Genomic DNA, 22,611 nt, shown 5'->3' with positions numbered 1-22,611 from the left:
CTCTCTTCTCATCTTTTTTTCTATTTTATGTTAATGCTTACAATAATCCAATGAGGTGGGCACTGTGAATCCCCAGTCTACAGACAGGAAAACTAAAGCCCAAAGAGAGAATCCCCCCAAACTCCGAGTGGCGGATTCTCACTTGCACACCTAACTCTGGATCCACCTAACTCTGGATCTCATACACATGCTGCAGAGAGCATTCAGGGACAACCCAGGTTAGGTCCATGTCTGCACCTCCCGGAGGCTGGGCCATGGTTTATAACCATCATTTGTCAAGGTGGATGTCATAGGCAGCTGTCAAAATCTCAGGTTTTGTATGTGATTTAGTGAAGTTTGCTATGCATTCAATCCAAGAAATAATTCTGCTGTGATTCATAGGATTAAATGTGGAAGTTTCATACCTCTGCCAATGCTTCATGTCTGTAAATGATCAAAGAATAAGTTAATGAGATTTGCTGTAAAATGCAAATAATTATAAATCCTTCCTAGTTTTAAGAGCAAAATAGGAAATGTAGAAGGTGTGTAGTATTTAATTCTTTATCTTTAAAGCAACGTGGATGTGGAGGATCTCTGTGTGACATGCTTACATTCTGGGGCTCTGCACAGCCCAACAGATTGCTTTTAACCATTGTTTTCTTTTCTCTTTGCAGATGATCATTCGCGGGTGAGGCTGCAGACCATAGAAGGAGATACCAACTCAGACTATATCAATGGAAATTATATTGATGTATGTATTTTGAAACTGTCAGTAAGCCCAACTGTTGTGACACACTCCACTTCGTGTATCTACTGTGATATTGGTGGGCACACATTGCTCCAGCTCCAGAGAAAACACATTCATGTCACCCCACACCCTACAGAACTGTACAGTGAAGACATGGCCACTCCTTTTCTCAAGTCAGCCCATGGGCTGGTGAACTCCTCTGCAACCTTCTGTGCCTTCTTTGATGTCCTGTGCTCCTATGGACCAAGAAAATGTTATTTCCATTTTTGGGTCAACAACTTAGATTATTTGACACTTAAAAAAAAATCTGTTTACATATTAATAGGATAAAACTCTCTAATTCCTAATTCGATGATTTGCAATCTCTCGTCATTACTGCACTTTTAAGTTGCCTTCAAAGTAGTCTGCAGCTGTTAGTTAACCAGGACATCTAATGCACACAAGACATGTCATTAAATATGTAGGCTATTTAATTATTGAAGATGGCTTCTTTGTTCATTCTGCATCATGTTAACTTAATGTCTTACATTAGAATAAGTTCCTGAGCAGACAGCATGTTTTCAGTTGAAAGAATGAATGAAATCAAAAGTAGCCTGAAAACGAAGGGAAAGTCACTGTTACCTTCAAGACCCAGGTTCACATTAAACAGGCTTTAGCTCTCCTGCAGTTCCCAAGGCACTGTGCTGGGCCATCACATTGTCTTCTGGTTCATCAATACTTCCATGGACAGGTTTTACCATATATATATGTTTATATATGTTCATATATGTCTTGGTTGAATATAAATCAGATGCTACTAGAAGTAGCATCACAGTCTCTAAGGTTATCTAAAAATAACAAGAAGAAATGTTATTTTTAGTACAATTTGGAAGGATTTGACACATTGGTTATGGATCTGAGGGTGGGGCCTGTAGGATGACTGTTTGAAGAGTAATTCAGATCCCATTCCTCAAATGAAGATTCCTACACTGCTACATTTCATAATGACCCAAAACATACCCAACCCAAGTTAGATTTTTTTCTACTAAAGCAAAATTTCTTCCTAAAGTACATTGCACTTCTTTTTTTATCCAGCAGATGTTTAGTGAGTACTTTGTGGGAGAATACAGAGGTGTCCAAGACCTGTTACCTTCTCCCCAAGACCTCACAGTTTAGAAGCTAAAGTAAGAAATGTTTTCTTCATAAAACTCTGTCCTTTGAGAGAGTCCAGGGAATACTGCTCATGCTCCAGTCCCAGCTTCTAGAGCCCTAGCAGAGTCCTTCAGCACAGGGTAGTATCCAACTCATCTGTGTATCTCCTGTACCTGGCACAGACCTGAAACCCTGAAATACTGAATACTGAAATACTGAATACTGTAAGCACTTAATAAGTGTTTGATGAATCTCTGCCAGAAGTAGTAAACATAATCAGATTAGGCTTTGTGGTAGAAGTGATTTTAACTAAGCTTTAAAGAATGGGCGGGTAGAGATGTAGAGGAGGAAAGACATAAAGTAATGAAAATACCAGATTAATTAGTTTTAATTTTAACAAAGAAAAGAGTCAATATTCAGGGCCCCTTTATTTACTTAGGTAGTAAGATTTTATTGAGCAGCCTATTATATTAGATGTCAGTTACTGTTATAGGTATTGGAGTTGTAATTGTGAATCATTCAGACCAAAAACAAAAGCAAACCTCTTGACTCAATGGAGCTGGTGCTTTAATCGGAGGAAACAGACAATAGATGAACTAAGCCAGTTAATTCTATATGGTATATTAGATAGTATTATATACGATGGAGAAAATGAAAGCCATAACAGAAGTACCAGTATGGAGGTGGATTGTAATTTTTTAATGCAGTGGCTGGTCAGCTCTACTGAAAAGGTAATATTTGAGTGGAGAAAATAAAAGGTTGTCCTGTGTAGATAATCAAGGAAAGAGCATTCCAGACTGAGAAAAAGCCCATGAAAAGGCCTTGCTGTGGAGCATGCCTGGCAATGTTGAAATAAAGTAAGCAGGCGAGGGTTGGTGGAGTGGTATGAGGGGGTGGAGTCACAGGTGAGCAGGTGAAGAGATTGTGGGGCCAGATAATGTAAGCAGTCATGCAGACTTGGGCTTTTACTATGAGATGGCGGCAGTCACCAGAAGATCTGAGTACAGGGCTGATATGATCCCAAAGTGGGTAAGAGCAGAAGCAGGGGACCTTCCAGGAGGCTAAAGGAGCAATGAGAGAGAGGGGCTGCTACCTCCTACCATTTCCCATCACATGCAGACCGTGGTGGCACTGGAAGATGAGAGATGGTAGGATCCTGCATCCATGCTGAACACAGAGCCCTGGATTTGCTGACAGATTATCTACCGGGTGTATGAGCAAGAGAGGGGTCAGGGTGGCTTTGAGAAGCAGTTACCATTATTTGGGAAGAAGACTGAGGGCAGAGCAGATTTGGGTGGGAGGGACGGAGGAAATAAGGAATTCACTTTTACATATGTTAATCCTTAAGTATATGTTAGATATCCAAGTGGAAGTGCTAAAGAGGAAATTGATAACCACATGGGGATTTTGAGGGGAAAGGCCCAGGCTGGAAGTGAGGATACAGAACCCATCAGTATACAGATGGCACTGAGGCCACGGAGCCAGATGAGATCACCAAGGGAGTCCATGTAGGTGACAAAAGAGTCCAAGAACTGAACACCCCAACATCAACATCAAGGCGAAGAGGAAGAGTGAGCAAATCAATGAGGGAGACAAACCAGGGAGGGAGAGGGAGACAACCAGGATCGTATCCTAGAAGCCAAAGAAGAAAGTATTTCAATGGGGATTAATCATGTTAAGTAGGTGGAGATAGGTCACAGAGATGAAAACTGAAAAATGACCACTGCATTTAGCAGCACAGGTCATTCGTGGACTGTGTGGATTATTTCTATCTTGTAAATTGAGTTCCTCCTATCTCCTAGCCTTGCTAGGACTGACACATGGAGCTGTACGTCAGACAGGGTCTTGCTTTGTGGAGCTTGTCAGCTGGCAAGGGATGAGTGAGCATTTAATAATCCTATTTAATATCTGTCAAAAGAGTCCATATTTGAGACCCACAGCAGATCAGTTGCATAAAAGAATGTGTTTGCTTTTGCTATTCATTATCAATGACTTGTTCCTAAGAGAAAAAAAAATCTAGCATATGCATTTAAATTGTCTGAGAAATCTGTATTTCCTCTCCAAGTTTTTCCTGTTTCCCATCTGGCTTTGGGCATAGTATATTGGGTCATCTCAGGCAACAGAAATGGAAAGTATTAAGGTCCATGTTGATATTCTGTTACCTGCATGTAATTTTCTTACATTGGTTTTCTCTTTCCCAGATATTGATCCTTCAGGGTTCTTTGTTCCTTTCTTTCTTTGGTCTCAGTTTTCTTCTTTCATTCTTTTCTTCTCACAGGGTCATGATAAAAGGAAGGAGCCTTGCAGAATTTCTGGCCATAGCTAGAGCAGCATGCCATGGAGTTAACAGTGTTTAAGAATGATGTTCAGTATTACTATTGATGGAACTGCCTATACCTGTAGAACAGAATATGTGTTAACGCCTTGGCATGTTGCCAGTGACATCCTAAACACAAATGAAATCCTATTGCACATCCCCAGCCTGTTCGCGATCTAATAAGAGTCGTGCTCATGTTATTTCAGAGACCATAAGCTGTTAGTATTTATTGCTCACCCATCATCTCATAGCCAGTGTATGATTAAGTTACTCCCACCACCTGTATAAGCAGCAAAACTGTGATGTTTGATGCACCGGTGCTTTTTATAAGGAATTCTGGTGCTGGATCTGGTCATTTAAGTTCCCACTAATGCAATTGTTGGTATTTGTATGTGCATTTATTGTGGCAGACTTAGTGTGTGACTTCTATGCTGCTTATCGATTTCAAGTTGGTCAAATATTCTTTCTCATTTATTTTTAGGGTTATCATCGACCCAATCATTATATTGCTACCCAAGGTAAGTCTATTACAGCTTTGATGTCTTTGTTTGGTTGTTTGCCCCCTCTCTATCACTTTGTCGTGTGTCACCCCCCCCCCCGAGAATGATATTCCCCACTGTCACAGTCCTGTTTATTGCCGATCTTGTCATCAATACACGCCCGCCCGCCCCCCATCCCCGCTTTGTTTTCCTGTCGGAAGGTCTGGTAACGCAATCATTTAGTTAGAACTTCGTGTTGTGATCGTTAGAAGAAGTGTATTCATCAATTCATTATTGAATTAAGTCTGTCTACCTTAGGAATTAAGCCTATATCCTCATAAATAGGTACATAGATATTCACTAAATAAATATATGCTGACTGCTGTCTATACAAAGACCTGTGCTAGTTGCTGCCAGGTATGCGGCTGAATCCATCAAGCACCCCCTCTCACATTGTGGTTAGTGGGAAAGGTCCATTATTATAAGCAACACTAACCAGTTAGAAATTTGTAGGAGAGGTGCAGAGAAAATGTTAGGAAAACTTGGAGAAAACACAAGTTGCTTTCAGATGGGATGATCCAAAAACTGCTTTGTGGCAGCGGTGGGCTTGAGAGGAGAACTTCTGAATGGCAGAGACATCACGAGCAAGATCCGAAAGCAGGATATTAGTGCTCCTGGGTGGAAAGTAGATGGTGGATTGCCTTGGCTAAAGGAGACAGGAGACCTAGAGGAACATGTAGGGGCCACAGCTTTTATCATCTTCCTGAGACACTGACTGTGAGGTGGGCCATCTAGGGAAAATGAGGACTATGAGAGGTCTGAGGTATTGGGAAAATTTCATCATAAGGGATGTGTTTGTGCATCTGTTGGATGAGCTGAAGAAATGCTGAGAAGCAGGGAGGACCCAGTTAGGGTTGAGAGCATGCTTTCTCTTCATTATATTATTTTACCATTGTTTCCAGTATTGCATGATACCCCAAAAACAGGAGCAGGGAAATCAAAAGGATATGAATTGCCAATGATTAGGGATTGACAGGGGAGCAAGGAGCAAGAAAATAAAGGATACCAAGAAAATCATGGCTAGAAAATGTAGGCTTAGAGGCAGGATAGTTGGAGGTGTGTGATGGACCACGAGAAGAGAGAAGTAGCTAAAGGATCAAGGTCAGGTTCAGTTAATGAATCATAGGTTGTAGTCAGTGAGCAGAATGCCAACACATAGAACATCACTATCCAGTAGAAATTTCTATAATGGTGGAAATCTTCCATATCTGTACTGGGCAATATGGTAGCCACTAGTAGATACTAGTATCTACTGTGAATGAAGAACTGAATTTTAGATTTTAGTGTTGATTTTTAAATAGCTTCATTTGGCTACTCCCTACTGGTAGTTTTGGACAGCAGAGCCCTGCCATAGAAAAGTTCTAAGTATGGCTGGAATGAAGCCACTGTGGGCCTCTGTCCTCCCAACCCTAATAGCCTCAGCCAGAACCTGGGAGGCACCATACATAGAGTCCACAATCTCGTGTCACCATTTATGATTCTACACCTGGGTTTAGGTGACCTACTTAACCTCCAGTATGTTTCCCCAACTGAAATGAAGTCAGTAATGGCTCCTTCCAAGGTCACTTGGCTAGTCAGAAGAAAGGTCGCATGGAGCATGCCCTGCTTGAACCTGACAGGAAGCAAATCCTTAGAGGAGTTGCTAAGGTCTTCAGAGAGCAAGCATCTGGTGCAAACTCTACCTGATGGGACAAAACAAGGACATGTGTCCAGGGCCTCTGAGTCCAATCCTTTTTGCCTTCTCCTATACCCTGCTGCTTCCAAACTGAATCAATCAATGCTTTTAAAGGATCTCTCTGAAAAAAGAAAATAATAATAATAATAAATAAAGGATCTCTTTGTTAGTTCCTTAAAACCCTGCTAATGGATTTCAGAATATTCTACAGTAAGAGTCATAACAGATCTGATTTAGTAAATTTGATGATAATTTGGAATTAGCAGTTTTATAAATATATGTGAAAATTTGAAGATAAAATACACAAAATACTAGTGAGTTCTTAATTATCAACCCATGTTTTTATTAATAACATGACTGTAGTTAAATCTTATTTGAATTTTCAAAATTGAGGACATCTCTAGTTTAATGTGACTGAACAGCCAACCAAAGTAGAGATTAGGGATCCCTGGGTGGCGCAGCGGTTTGGCGCCTGCCTTTGGCCCAGGGCGCGATCCTGGAGACCCAGGATCGAATCCCACATCGGGCTCCCAGTGCATGGAGCCTGCCTCTCCCTCTGCCTATGTCTCTGCCTCTCTCTCTCTCTCTGTGACTATGATAAATAAATAAAAATTAAAAAAAAAAAAAAAACCAAAGTAGAGATTAAAACCCCCAAAGGCCTATGTGCAGCCTCTCACCTGGCATTCCATTGCTCCTCCTCTCTGCCCTCTCTCCCAGAGGGAGATAATGCTTTGAAAACAAAACTGCCATTAGAGAAGTCACTTTCTGGTGTCTTCAGAATTCATCTGAATCATACTTAATTGCTCAGTAGTCCTCTCTGGGAGCATTCAACCTATTGAGTGTTAATGAGTAAATACATTTGTTGGCAGCTAAGAAATGGCAAATGTAATCACTTTGCAGTAGGCCACCCATGTGCCCTTAATGGAGAAGGATGCTATATAATGTCCTGTTTGCCAGAGCATGGCACCTTTCCCGGAGCGGGATTGCACTTTCAAAACTGGCAGTACTTACGTCACTGCTGTTGGTGCAGGCAGAGGGGCAGAAATGAGCATACTTTTGCTTATGATTTATGTATTTATTTTCTAGAGAGAGAAAGAGAGTGTGAGCAGGGTGGGGGCAGAGAACAGAGGGAGAGGGAGAGAAGGAGACCCTCCGCTAAGCATGGAGCCCCATGCGGGGCTCGATCCCAGGATGCTGAGATCATGACCTGAGCCGAAATCAAGAGTCAGATGCTCAACCAACTGAGCCACCCAGGCACCCCAGAAATGAGCAGATCTTTTTAGTATAACATTCAATCAGGACAGTACACATCATGTTAAGAGTAATGCATTCCGACCATGATGTCTGGGTTGAAAAGTTAGAATCTCTTTTCTAGTATATTACACAAACACAACGTACCTGATAGCCTTAGCCTGCCAGAGGACTTCTGATCCTACGCAGTAATTGGCCTTTGTAAAAAACAAAAAACAAAACAAAACAAAACAAAAAAAAGCAAAACACACAAACGTCTAAGAATTCAGCAAAAGGGGTAATAAAGCAGGTGCAATTTTAAAATCTCTCCTTGCTCTTTTTCTTTCCTAGTGTGCACTGATCTAATTCTTTAAACCCTATTCGTAGCAGGAACCCATGAAACTACATGAACAATCCAATTTACTGACAACCAGTTTTATCCCCAAGAGCTTAAAATACGTAGATTTTCACCAAGTCCCTTCAATCCAGAAGACATGTCATGAATTTATCTCTTCGATCTCTTCCTCCCTCACCTCAACTTTATTGATTTTTGTACCAGTAACTAATTTTGACCTTTGAGGGTAACGGTAATGGTTCTACAGACTGAAGGGACTGCAATCAAGCCTGATCTGTGGCTTTTATAGTATTTTCTTCCTGCCCCCCACCCCCCCGCTCCGTTTAATTGTTTTCTGTCTGCAGCTAATATATCAGATAATATATATAACTGTAGCATTCAGGATTTATGATTTGGCACACCAGGAATCAAAGAAGAGGAAGTCCTGTCTGTTAACTGCATGTCTGTACTCAGAGTGGGGATTTCAAAAGCAGGGCGCACGGTGAGGGGCAGATGAGTACGCAGGTGGATAGGGTTGCCCAGAACCGATCGTATCTCACAATCAAAAGCTACCCCATGGAGACCACAGTGTGGGCCATGAGCTAGAGGAAGCTGCACACATTTAGAACCGCTCCCGCAAAATGACTCCGGGAACACCTGCCAGCCACGTAGTATGCAAATGATGGGGGCCTGAAGAAATATTCTTTTTACCATTGTTTGGTTTTCTTTTTGAAATGGATTTCAGGGGACGCCAGAGTGGCTCCATGGCTGAGCATCTGCCTTTGGCTCAGGGCGTGATCCTGGGGTCCTGGGATCGAGTCCCACATCAGGCTCCCTGCAGAGAGCCTGCTTCTCCCTCTGCCTGTGTCTCTACCTCTCTCTGTGTGTCTCTCATGAATAAATAAATAAAATCTGAAAAAAGAAAGAAAGAAACTGACTTCAAAAGTCCTGCTATAGAAAAGTCAGAAATGATGCCATCTGCTAGTTGAGGAAGGTCAGTCTGAGATGGACACAGCCTGCTTGGCACTCAGCCCCTTTTAGTCCCACTCATCTGTGGGCTGGAGGTGCACCCAAATACAGGAGGTTCCTACGAGAGGAACTTGCCTGTCCTTCCTTCAGGGGAGCCCACAGGCATCAGGAAATCTAGAGGGCATGTCACAGTCATGTGGTGGTGTGCCAGCACTTGACTGCGATTTCTGGGAGCCAGGAAAGGGGTCAAGGGCATCAGTGGTGTGAGTGCAGACGGCAGGTCTTCAGCAAGCCTTGAAGGAGGGTTCCTGTGTCAGAGGATGGAGGATGGGATGAACAGGATGCCTGGCCAGGTCAGAGAAGAGCAAGGAGCCCAGGTAGAGGGTGTAAGCAGGAAGGGTCTGAGATAGGAAGGGTCTTCACCTCCAAGGCATCTTGGGCCTTCTCAGTGGCTTGCTGATCTTCTCTCGGGAAAAACTCACACAGACACACAATTTGATATAGGCATTCAGGCATTCACAGACAATAAAATCTAGCCTGAAAAATCTCTATGCCCCAGGGGACACCTGGGTGGCTCAGTGGTTGGGCATCTGCCTTTAGCTCAGGTCATGATCCCAGGATCCTGGGATCGAGTCCCACATCAGGCTCCCTGCATAGAGCCTGCTTCTCCCTCTGCCTGTGTCTCTGCCTCTCCCTGTGTGTGTCTCATGAATAAATAAATAAAATCTTTAAAAAATTATATATATATATTATATGTATATAATATATATATGTACATATATATATATATATATATATATACCCTAGATTAAAAAAAAAAAAAGCCCTGAGTTACAGGGGTAAGAAAGCCTGATGGGGAAGGTGAGGACATTGGTATAAAGGCTGTGAGTGGAGTGTTATTTAATGAAAGGAAGAAGGGCAGTGAGGGGAGAGGATGGGTGTTTCTGAGTGGTGGTGAAAACAGTACTTTAAGAAGATGGGTTAGTATGGAATTATCCTGCAGAGAAAACTGGAAACAAAGGTAACAGAGAGTAACCACAAACAAAAATCTGGGGTACACACAAATGATTCAGACAACAATAATGACAGCAAGGCAGTTGTCACTTTTATCCAATAATCTAAGTTGCATACAACCAAAATCTGTTTTCTAAAATTAAATATAGTGTCAAAACGGTTGATTTTTAAGGATGTTCCTTCTCATGCAATAAAAAGCGATAAATATATTTTCTTTCTGTATTTGTAGTTTTGCCTGCTATAATATGCTTCTTTTTGAAACTCAGCATTTTAACTTGTCCATTGATTCAATAAACATTAAGTGCCTGTTGAGTGCTAGACTTTTTAGTATAATTAATTTTCTATCCTCTGACTAATTTGGGTATTACTTGTCTATTTCATAGATGGAAGAAAGAGGCCCCTGGGGAGAAACAGGGGTTGAAAACAAAACCAACATGTAGTTGAGTGTCTACAATGCGCCCACAAAGGTTCTAGATGCTTTTCCGCCTTTTCGTGTCTAGTGCTGCATGATTCCCTGTGATTCTCACCCTGGATAAGAGGCGCAGGGCTTGTGCTCTTTCTCCTGTACTGAAGCTCGCCTTTCAAAATCCAGTCCCTTCCTTCTAAGTTATGATCGTGCTCCCCTCAAAAAACAAATTCTCTATGATATAGTCATATCTGAAAATACCTCTTAATTAAAATTGTCTTAGGTGTCCTGAAATATGACACTACAATTCCAGAGTCTTCCTCCCCAGCAGACCTTGGGCACCTGTTTAGAGACCCGCCAGTCTGGGGAGCTAATGCTGACAAGGCAGCAAGATCAAGGCTGAGGTCAGGATTCCAGTGGGGTAGCCTGGCCTGTCAAATTAGCACAATACCTCCCCCCAAAATAAATGACAAAATCGATGTCAAGAGGCACCTGTCCTCAAGAAGAATTAAATATGTAGATTTCAACAATCTGAAGTTAGCACGTCCTCTGTTCACAGAAACTCTGGCTGCCCAGTGTCATGTTTCTGGATGCAGTCATACTGGGGCTGATAAAGAAAACCAACTACCAGATAGTTATTTACTATGAGAAATATTACTGTGTGCCAGGCAGGACTGCCTTCTGCCTGGCAAGGACACCCTGCGTTGCGGGCCAGCTAAAGAGGAAGATGCCTTGGCAGAAGGTGACTTCATGTTCTGGCATCAGAAGGGCCCCAGAGTTCATTTACTAATTCAACAGGTCTGTACCCACTGCCTGTGGAGAGCTGGCACGAAGCAGATGCCCAGTGAGATTACAAGAATGAGTGAGTGAGGGAAGAAATGGATACATGAACGCATTGGGGTGACCTTTGTGCCAGACACCAGTTAGGCAATAGAACGTTCCAACCAAACATAAAGGACATCTCGCACTGGCCTGACACAGCATCTACTCACCTGAGTGGATTTGGGGATCGTGATCTCCAACTTCTGCAACTATTTCTTTTCTGAGTTAAAGCTAGTCAACTCCTATTCTTACGAGCACTTTTTCTTCTAATGTGCCAGCCGATCAAGGCACTGGTTTTGGAGATAACCCATCCTATTAAACGCTCTAGCTTATCTCTGCCCAGATCCTACTTGTGCATATTCCCCCTCCCCTATACACTGTATATAATCAATTTTATTTGTCCATAATTATTATTTATTGATAATTTGGAAAAGAGAAAAAGAGAAGCCTGAAAATAAATGTCCTCCAGAGATCTTGAGCCAGAAGCAAACTTTTAACATGAAAATAACAAAAACCTGGGCAGTGAAGTTTTATAGCACACACACCTCCCAATTGTCAGCTACAGTTCAAATTTTGCTAGAGTGACTTTCTTCCGTTTGCTCTTGATCTAGTTTCCTTCTTCCTGTCTTCCACATATTCCCTGTGGTATGAACATTTTTCATAAGGATTTTCAGAAAGATAAATGTGGCTTATATTTTCTTAGCTCCAGATTCTCCCTCTGGCCTCTGAAGCAGTAAATAATGGTGCTTAGAATAGGTACACTTAACTCTCCTTGGCAAGTCACACTTGGAGCAGAGACTTGTCAGTGTAAATGCAAGTTCTACATACTCTGTGAAGAAGCTTTTGTCTCTTGCATTCTGGCCTCCAGATGGAGATGAACCCTTGAAATTATTTCTCAGTAGAATTGGAAGAAAAAAAGTTTTAATCAAAAGCTAAGCCTTCAGTAAACAACTTTTGTTTTTATTCACTCGAATACCAGTGTGTACAAGTACAGTAGCTGACATTTCTTCCCAACTACATTGTCCTCATATTGCCAATGGATTGTAGACTATGTTTGGATTTACTTATTGTATTATCTTTGAGGTTGATTTAAACTCCTTGCCTGGAAAAAATAAAAAATAAAAAAAATAAACTCCTTGCCTGGTAAAGTGGAGTATTCTCTAGTTTTTCAATTTGAATAGGGAAGCTTTGAGGAAGTGTCATTTACACCCAGCCAAACAGTGACCCCTCATGAAGTCCACATATTACATATGCCCAGTGCCAAACTCTCCATGCGGAGCGCACTGCACGTTACCTCTCCCTGTACAGTTTTCCAGGAAGAATGAACAATTGCAATTAACAGCTTACCCACAAACTTACTTTGAAACCATAATTTTTCTTCACCAGATTAATTTCAACAGAGACTGGCCAATTAGCCAACAGGTCAGATCACAGACATTGCTCACCCTCTGCTCTTAATAAACCTGCTCATTAGTAGTGAGAATGTTTAAAGACAGGTTGCAAATTAAAAGATGAAACCAAAAATAGATTGCAGTAGGTGGCATCCACCCCTATTGTTATAGATGCCATTGCGGAAGCATGTCCCTCGAGTAATGGAATCTAAACCAACACAGAATAATTTGAAAACAAACGATGCTGCTGTCAAGCAGGCACCTGGTTTTAGATTGTTTTAAAATGCTTTTTGAATCTGTAAGAATAATTTACTGGTATTCCTCATTTGAAGTGGAAAATCCTAGAATCTTTTCAAACCCGTAGAAACTCTAAACGTCTTGAAGTCCAACTCCCCTGTTTTGTCATTGAAACAGTGGGAACTAAACTCACAAATTGATTTAAGTGACTTTCATCCATATAGTTCAAATGAGTCATGTATACAAAAGTATTTGCAAACTGTATGGATTAACATTCATGAATATTTTCAGAGATCGCATGCAGTGTCCAACCTAATGTGTTTTCAGTCTCCTGAGGGGTCTTTTGTCCAATCGAGGAAAAGTATGAGGTCACATCTTCCTTCTGGGTTCGGCCCTTTGAAAGAATAGAGAGCTGTAGCTGAATACCCAGAGCCACAGGCCCCGGTGCTGGCTTCTGGAACCTGCAACATAGTGGACTTTTTCAAAGCAAAGACATTGCTCTCAGACCTAATTCATCCAAAACTGAACAAATATTTCTGTGAACCTACCAGGTGTCTGGCTCAGACGGGGTTGGGAATACAGCACTTACCTCCGGAACTCTATGGTGCTGTTGTAGATATAAACAACCAGAACTAATTTGATTTTGCAGGAAGACCAGATCTGGGAACTACTATAGGCTATTTCTCTCCCTTGCTCATATTCCTTAGCAAGTGGAAAAGTGAGACCCAGGGCAGGTCCAGAGCCATTTTCCTGACTCTGGTGATCAGGTTCCTTTATCACACACTGACTCGGTTTTCAACAAGTTTGCGGCAGACAAGTTAGGAAGTTTCTGGCCATTGGAAGTTACTTTTGTGCCTGGCCTTCTTACTCCAAAACATGCTTGTGGAAATTCTCTGATGCAGTGCCCCATGCTGCCGTTGAAAAATCGAGGTTGCCTACACTGAAGAATGTCTAGGGAATTAACTTATCTCTATTTTACTCATTTATTAGATTTATTCTCTTTTTTCCTAAATAAAAGAAGATCCCACTTGTATACTGAGAAAAGCTTAATTAAAGAATAGAGAGACTAATGGAAGCTTTTATTTCTCTGGCAGTGGCCCCTGAAGCATGTGAATATAGGTTTTTCCCTTTGCTTTATTTCTCCTTGACAGAAGGCAGCCAGATCCCTTGGGTCACCAAACCCCTCCATTCTGAAGGCTGCCATTCTTCTTTTTTTCTCCTTGATTGCCTTCTCTCTGGTCCCCTCTTTACAGCATGAACAAGTACTCAAGATGAGTTTATGAGGGTTCTCTTTAGAGACAGGCCTGATGAATGCTCTGTGACTCAGCCAGCAAGAGGCTCTTGTGGTGTGAACATCTGTCATGTTCCTCCCATCTGAGGCTACAAACACTTTCTCATGCGCCTCTTCCCAGCTCTTCAGGCAATATTGCCATACAACCCCTCCCAGGGATCAAGGACCATAGGTCCCTCCAGTAGCAGGGCCTCTCTCTCCACAGGGTAGAGCAGATTATTGCCACACGCTGCCTACCAACCCTTTCATTCTTTTCTATTCAAGAGTTTCTCTTTGGAGGCCTAATCTTTACCCCCGTCACTCAATTCTGATTTGTCTGCCTTTATCATTCAGCTTTCCACATCAGAAATAATAGCAGCCTTTGCCTTCCCATTCATGGCAAGCTGAAAATGTTTATGTAACTGCTAGGGAGGCATGATTCTCGAGGAGGGTTGAATATAGTCCACAAATAGCAAAATCCAAATAATGGTTCATTGAGGTAGATGGGGTTTCCAGAAATGCTTTGGAACATTTCAGTTCCAAGTGCAGGTCATGCTAAGTATCACCCCACTGCTGGGTTTACCCACACATACTGCTTTGCTTATGCAACATGGCCACGATCAAATCTTTGAAACTGGGGTCCCAAAATTCTTTCCATATAGAAATATTTTTTTTTTTTATGTCAGGGGCTAAGATAAGACTTCCCCTCCAAGTGGCAATGGAGAAGAAAGGCTAAAGAGAGTGGATTCCAGAGTTAGACTGTTTCGGCTCAGATGCCAGCTCTGCAGGCAACTACTCAATAAATATTAGCTGCAATTCTTATCATTATCCTCATGTGGATACCAAAAGATATACTTTTAGTAACACGTAGGCAGTTCAGGCTTTAATGCAGGTACAGTGTATATCCATATAGTTTTCACAAAAATTAATAATTCTACACTGTTTATGCTTCTTTCCAGAAGGATGTAGCAAAAGGAACCACTTACTTTTTCACCAATATCCTGCATCCTCCTCAAAGTACAAAGATTATCATCATTTTGAAACAAAGGACAGACGTGGGTTAGAAAGACAATAAGCTACATAAAAAGCTTGGAGAAATCTATTTTTTCTTCCATTTTTGAAGTCTTGCAGAAATTGAGCAGCTCTGATAGCAGCAAAGGGCACCAGTCTTGGTGTTCTGAAGGCTTCCCTGAAGCACACAAGGGGTCAGATTACACGGAAGTAAAAACCACTAATTCCAAAGGCCAGACAAGTTTCTTCACAATAAGCTTTGTCCAGACCAATTTCTGAGATAAGAATATACAAGGATATCTTAGAGAGGAGTATTGGAAGGCTAAGAAGCCACTGGATAACAAACAGGGCTGAGAAATGATCTTGGAGGAAAGAGAATAATAATGACAGAGTTGCAGAGTAGGGAATAAAGGGAAACGTGTGCTCTTGGGCTCCTTCTTCAACCTATACGTGTTGGCTGGGGTTAACTAGGCAGGTACCAGGAACCACCTTCCACTTGGCTAGAGGTTGACCAGATGCCTGAAAGTGGTTAGTTACACTGAACCAAAAGAAATTCCTTCAGACCACTTCTGAAATCCATTCCACACAGCAGAGGCCCAGAAAATGCAGGTGTCCCCCAAGCACTGCATGTCAGATAAGGAAAAGGACCACAGTCAAGTCGGTGCACAATGAGTTTAAAAATTATTGTTCTTTTTAAAATTATGTAACTGTTTCATAACCGGTTATGTTCTTTAAAAAAATATATGCAGGGGATCCCTGGGTGGCTCAGCGGTTTGGCGCTTGCCTTTGGCCCAGGGCATGATCCTGGAGTCCCAGGATCAAGTCCTGCATCGGGCTCCCGGCATGGAGCCTGCTTCTCCTTCTGCCTGTGTCTCTGCCTTTCTCTCTCTCTCCCTCTCTCTCAATGTCTATCATGAATAAATAAATTAATAAATCTTTAAAAAAAAATATGCAGATACCCCATGAACTATTTACATGTAGGCAAGAAAATGTAGACCCTACACTTGTGAGTAATTGTGCCCTTGGCTTTGAGTTGAAGGTGGCTCCTACCCTGACCCACACCCAAAGCCTCACTACTCACACAGGGGAAAGCAAACAGAATATTAAAATTCTTTGCCAGTAATTTATTAACAAGTTTCCAAAACAAATTTCCTAGCAACACAATCAGATCACCTCATTCTGTTTCTGTATGACAAATAGATTTTTTTTCTAAATTTTCTTAAAGGAAAATTTATACTACTTTCAAAAAACTTTTTAGTTTTTTTTAGTTTTGAGTTTGTGTGCCAACATTTTTATAGATAAAAATATGTTGGCATTTTTCCTTTAAACAAAACCTATGATTGTAATTTAAGTCATCATATGGCATATGTGGTATGAGAGCCACCGGAGTTACTTTTTAAATGGCTTTTTATTTTTTCATCTTTATTTGCGATCTTATTACTACACTAATATATCTAAACGGTTAAATATATGTGTTTCCATGTCAGCAATAACTTGTTTGAAGGCTCCCTTAGCTGATCTTACAGATTTTATTTTTAAATGCTTTATTTAAATTAACCTTAACACATGTAGCTTTTGTTTAAGGAGAAAGAAAACTTCTAAAAATATTATGACAAACTTAGGTCTCAGAGTCACTATTTTCGTTTCCTTGTTTAAAAGTCTTAAAATTCCTGGTAGGGGAAAGGAAGAAAGTACTCAGAATACTTGACTCATTTTGTTTTCAGTTTACTTTTTCTAAAAAGATGCTCCTTTATTTTTGCTGTGACTTGAGACACAGTTAAGAGTGGTGTGAAGGGACGTTGGGGTGGCCCAGTGGTTGAGCTTCTACCTTAGGCTCAGGGTGTGATCCCGGAGGCCTGGGATTGAGTCATGCATCGGGCTCCCTGCATGGAGCCTGCTTCTCCCTCTGCCTATGTCTCTGCCTGTCTCTCTCTGTCTCTCTCTGTCTCTCATGAATAAATAAACAAAATCTTTAATAATAAAAAAAACAGTGGTGTGAAAATGCAGGAACTTTATCCTAGCAAAGGTAAATTAGAGAAAACCAGAATAAAAAGGATGAAGGTATATAAAAATTTATAACAGAAAGGAATTATAATAATGACTTATCAAGGTTGGATGAACTCACATTGGAACTAAGGTACTAGACAATATGAATATGAAAAATGGGAAAGGAGAGATTAAAATTTTATTTTATTTTTTTAAAGATTTTATTTATTTATTCATGAGAGACAGAGAGAGAGAGGCAGAGACACAGGCAGAGGGAGAAGCAGGCTCCATGCAGGGAGCCCGACGTGGGACTCGATCCCAGGTCTCCAGGATCACGCCCTGGACCGAAGGCAGCGCCAAACCGTTGAGCCATGCGGGATGCCCAAATTTTATTTTTTTTATTTTTTTTAAGAGTTTATTCACTTATTCATGATAGACATAGAGAGAAAGAGGCAGAGACACAGGCAGAGAGAGAAGCAGGCTCCATGCAGGGAGACGGACGCAGGACCTGATCCCCGGACCCCAGGACCACGCCCTGGGCCAAAGGCAGGCGCCAAACCACCGAGCCACCCAGGGATCCCCGAGATTAAAATTTTAAAATACCAAGTGCCTTATATTTCTTAGGCAGAAAATAGGTATTGATTAAGTGTATCTTTATTTTTTTTTTAAAAAAAAGTGTATCTTTATTAAGACATAGCAAAAGATGGGACGCCTGGGTGGCTCAGCGGTTGAGTGCTCACCTTCCACTCGGTATGATTCTGGGATTGAGTCCCCATCGAGCTCCCCCGCATGGAGCCTGCTTCTCCCTCTGCCTGTGTCTCTGCCTCATTCTCTCTCTTGATCATCTTTGTTTTTAAATATTTTCTAACTACTTTAATTGAATAACTGAATAAGACAAAAGACACATTATTAACAACAGCAACAACAAAAAAAGATAATGTTTGAGGGGTTGTGACTCATGCCAGAGAGAGAAGCTTCCCAGCCTGTTTTAGAATCTGTGTGCAGCTTGTGCATTAGTGTTTGGTTTGTACCAATATTCTCTTAATTAGATCTGACATGACCTTTTGGTATCCAATCAGGATTGCATATGTTCTAGTAATGCACCTGGAAACCAACATTCCCTGAAACTAATCATCTAGGGAAAGCCACGGATATTTGCACTGTCAATGTTGGCACACTTTGTTATTTCAGCCTGAAAGGACAATTTTAGGGAATGGTATGAGTGAAGTGTAAACATCAACATGTGGATTATGTGTTTGAGGGGAACCGTTACTCATGAATATGGCAGGAAGTGTATGCCTGGTTTTAGGTTATAAGAAGAACACACACCTGTGAGCCAATTTAGAAGAAACAGGGTAATTGGCAGGTAGCTGATAACCTGAGTGGGCCGGGCAAAGGGAAGAGACTCACAGTGGGAAAGCCTACTCCCTGGTAAGAAGGGATTTATCTTTGTGTGCGAACCACTAAAATTATTAGCTGAAAACACTATTTAATGTCATTATTTAAGTCATTGCTTTTGACACTATTTTTAAAAAGGTGTATTTTATTATAGCTCCAGTGCCTGTTTTCTCTTTTACTGTCACTAAATGAAAGTTCCAATAGACTAGTGAACATTCTGAACCCTGTAATTCTGGACGTAGAAGGTACATTACGTAAGAGCTATCCTTAGAAATCCTGTTTTAACATGCTACTAGCTATATTTTTGAATTTAAGTTAAATAAAGTATTCCCGAGTTTTTCTCCCCATAAAACAATCCTCAGTGTTTGCTTCTAATTTCTTAGTTGATTTATATTGTTTCTTTTAAATGGTAATTTCGAGGGGGGGCAGGTATTCTTAGCAATTCAGGCAGATGAGCATATCACATCCCATGCACCCAGCCATCTCAACTTTGATTTCTATTTCTGCAGCTGAAACCAAAAATTACTCATAAAAATTCCATGATTTTAACAGAAGTAGCCTCAGGGGAGAGCAAATGCGCCTATCAAATAAGTGCTGTTAAGGATTATCAATGCAGAATTTGACTATTGTCTATGTCACCATTATCGCTTTTGTGACACGTGAGGCAGATTCAGTCCATAAAACATGGTGGCATATTTTACCTTTTACATTTCACTACTGCACAAATGAAAAGCTACTAAATGTAAAATTATAGACGTGTTATGGAAGTATCACATTGAGAAATCACATAAAGTTTTGTAATAAAAACTTATTCAGAACCCACTGAAGGGACATCTAATGCTCTGAACATTGAATAACTAACGTCTATAATACTTATTCTCGATTATTGCCAGCAGGAACAATAACAATAACGGATCAGAAATTTAGGACCACTTTTATTTATGAGCAAGAGCTTTAAAATAAATGCATAAATCCTAAGTTCATCTTTTTTCCACATTTGTATTCTTCCTTCAGTGGTCTTCAGTCCTAGTGGGGTGAACTAGATGCTGAAGGACTTGACGATGCCCAAGCCAGGCCAGTGCCCAGAGCAAGGACTCCTGGGTTTTCTGCAGCTCCTTTGTGCCCTCAGTGTCCCCACTCCTTCCTCCTGTGCTGCCTCCATTCAATATGGTCCCCACACCACACACTGCCACCACCACCCCCGATCCCCGCACCCAGGACCAGTCCCAGCACAGTGGAAGACTGATTGATGTTCACTAACAAGCCTCACCTAGTCTGCTTAGGTCATTCTGAAAGTAAAAAAGTGCAACTGGATTGTTCTGGATTATAATCCCAGCCTCTGGGGCATTTATTCTCCTAAAGCTGTTCCTCCTCTTAAAATGGAAATTTATACAGTTGCAGTGGCGAATAAATGAGAGGATACACATAAAGCACATCTGACCCGAGGGGCTCATCACTGTGCCTCAGTTCATTGTTCACCATCCTTGTTGTTCCCTTTCCCGGATCCCCTTTCCAGCCCAGGGCCCTCGCTTGGCTCCTTTGCACCAAGGCAGCCAGAATCCTGCTCGGTTTCATCCAGAACTTCCCCCAGGGGAGCTCAGTCTCCCCAGTCTGACTGAGATGTGAGCCTCGTCTCTCCTCTAGGTGACCCTGAGTGTGTCAGCTGTGTGAGGCCACCTGGAGGCCTGTCTCGCTGCCCACCACGGTTCTTACCTTCCCATCCTCATACTCCATATGCTGCTCACCTGGATCCACACTGCTACAATCTTTGGGATTCCAGACATTTCCACACCTGGACATTTCCACTGTTGTCTCTGCCAGACACCCCCATGCCCAGGGAGCCATCCTTGGAATATTTTAACATTTCTTAATATATCTAGGGTAAAATATTCAGAATGTTTCCCTCTCATTAATCAATGTAGAGCACCATCACTTTATTTACTCTTTTTTACTATTCGTTATCAACATAGTCCTGATCCTTGGGAGTTTTTGTTCAATAAATAAAATAGGTCCCTCCACTATGGACACATACGTGAATGTGTCCTACAGAAGAGCTCAGCGGCTCCCTCTGGACTTGCCCATTTAGTAGCTAGACTCACCTTTCCAGCCACTGGGCCTACTTGTGAAAAGCAGATAAACAATAGTAAATATTTTCTAAGATAAAATGTAATTAGAATAAATATTTGATATGTGATAAACATATTTCAGCTGCTTTACAGATTGAAGCATATCTAACCTGAAAGAAAACACATGAAACTTTCAGCCATGGGTTTCATTCAGAAAAATTCAGTGGTCCAACAAAACATTCCACTTGCATTTATAAGAATAGGCATTACCAGGGCCACCTGGGTGACTTAGTCAGTAAAGCAACTGTTGATTTCAGCTCAAGTCATGATCTCAGGGTGGTGAGATTGAGCCCATGTAAGGCTCCACAGTTGACGTGGACTCTGCTTAAAACTCTCTCTCCCTCTCTGTCCCTCCTCCACCCTCTAAAAATATAAGAAGTTGGGATGCCTGGGTGGCTCAGTGGTTGAGTGTCTGCCTTTGGCTCAGGGTGTGATCCCCGGGCTCTGGGATCGAGTCCCACATCAGGCTCCCTGAATGGAGCCTCCTTCTGCCTCTGCCTGTGTCTCTGCCTCTTTCTGTGTGTCTCTCATGAATAAATAAATAAAATCTTTTAAAAAATAAAATAAAATAGAAATAAAAAAGTAAAAAGAAGCAGCAACAGCAGCTGTATTACTAGCCTCTACTGCTTCAGGTGTTCTGAATTCAGAGCATCTCAACATGAATCAAAATACCCCAGTCTCTAATATGATCAAGTACAGGCTTGAATGGCATTCTTTAACAAATAAAATTCTCCTAGTATTTAAAAAATATATGCCCCATTTCTAACAACAGATTTTACCTGTAATAGGAATATCTTTCAGACAAGGAAGGCAGGAAGCTCTGTGTGTTTTCAGAGCCAATATATCAGTCAATTGCTTTGTTTCAGACTTGTAGGTTGTATACCTGAGCAGTGCCCCTTAGTAGTATTTGAGGTGGGTGAGGGTTTTGTGAAGTGCAAGAAAGACCACTGTGCACGGTGCCCCTTAGTAGTATTTGAGGTGGGTGAGGGTTTTGTGAAATGCAAGAAAGACCGCTGTGCACGGGGGCTCCTTCTCAGGGAGATGAGTTCTGGTAGCATCCATATAGAGTTAAATGTCTAGAAATGAATCATTTTAAAACTAGTCATGTGTCCCATGGAATATCTCCATGTGACTCCAATCACATGGAGATAGCTCAGTTTGAAGCTCAGTTTGTGAGCTTCAGTAGCTCAGTTTGTGCTAGCTCAGTTTGAAGTTCAAGTATCAGGATATTTACCGTACTGCCCTTTAAATGAGAGTGTAATATGTTCTTGACTTATCTCTACCTTATTTTTTTTTTTATCTCTACCTTATATAAGTACTAGCTTCTTGAGAGTAGGGGATGTGTTTCTATAACTCACTTGGCGTCCCTTCTTTTTTTTTTTTTTTTTTTTTTTTTTTTTTTTTTTTTTGCGTCCCTTCTATACCTGAGAGTGCCTGGCACGAGCAAGCTGAATGCTGACCTGTAGTTACAGGCCACACACTCAAAGTCCCACCAAGGGCCAGCAAGGGGGTATGAACAAGGGAAACAAGCTAGGTATAACACCATTAGAAACGGAGAACCAATGACCTGAATGGGCAGGTCCACATTCACATATCAACGAGGAAGACCTGCATTAAAAACACACTGGCATCACAACTGACTGTAAATGTTTGAAGAAATGGGGAGCCATGGCTCAGGTCTTGGAACACCTGCCTGACCAGCTGACCTTCAGTGGGCCAAGCTGAGATAGAGGGACTTGCAGGCTTGAACTGAAGCCTGTATAGGAGGGGGGTTATGGCAATTGGAGGAGGGCTTCTGCTCTGGAAATGCTCCTGAGTGACTACAGCTCAAGACATAGAGAGATTGGGATGTGGAGAAGGGGACTGGGGTTGGCCATGCTCATAAAGTTGGATTTGATTCTGTGGCAATGGGACCCAGGGGAGGTTTAAAGGTAGGAAGTAACCTGATTAAAAAAAAACAACCACATGTTTGAAGAGGTAGTTTCAGGTAGTTGACAAGAGTTTTCTTCTATTATCTTCTTGCCAGGA

The 22,611-nt window shown here is 41.6% G+C and overlaps 1 protein-coding gene across 7 annotated transcripts in view; it reads left to right on the top strand.

Annotated features, from left to right (window-relative positions):
- PTPRM (protein tyrosine phosphatase receptor type M) overlaps positions 1–22,611 on the top strand; it is a 779,952-nt gene that overhangs the window by 694,744 nt on the left and 62,597 nt on the right. For all 7 annotated transcript variants that reach the window (XM_072828757.1, XM_072828756.1, XM_072828755.1 and 4 more), the window contains 2 exons: positions 654–730; positions 4,657–4,693. In XM_072828757.1, coding sequence (XP_072684858.1) covers positions 654–730; positions 4,657–4,693 — 114 coding nt within the window. The remainder of the gene's footprint in view (positions 1–653; positions 731–4,656; positions 4,694–22,611) is intronic.

This window comes from Canis lupus, chromosome 6, assembly GCF_048164855.1.
Source record: "Canis lupus baileyi chromosome 6, mCanLup2.hap1, whole genome shotgun sequence".
Lineage (NCBI taxonomy): Eukaryota > Metazoa > Chordata > Mammalia > Carnivora > Canidae > Canis > Canis lupus.
The sequence above is the reverse complement of the archived record's forward strand: the minus strand, read 5'-3'. Positions and strand labels throughout refer to the sequence as shown.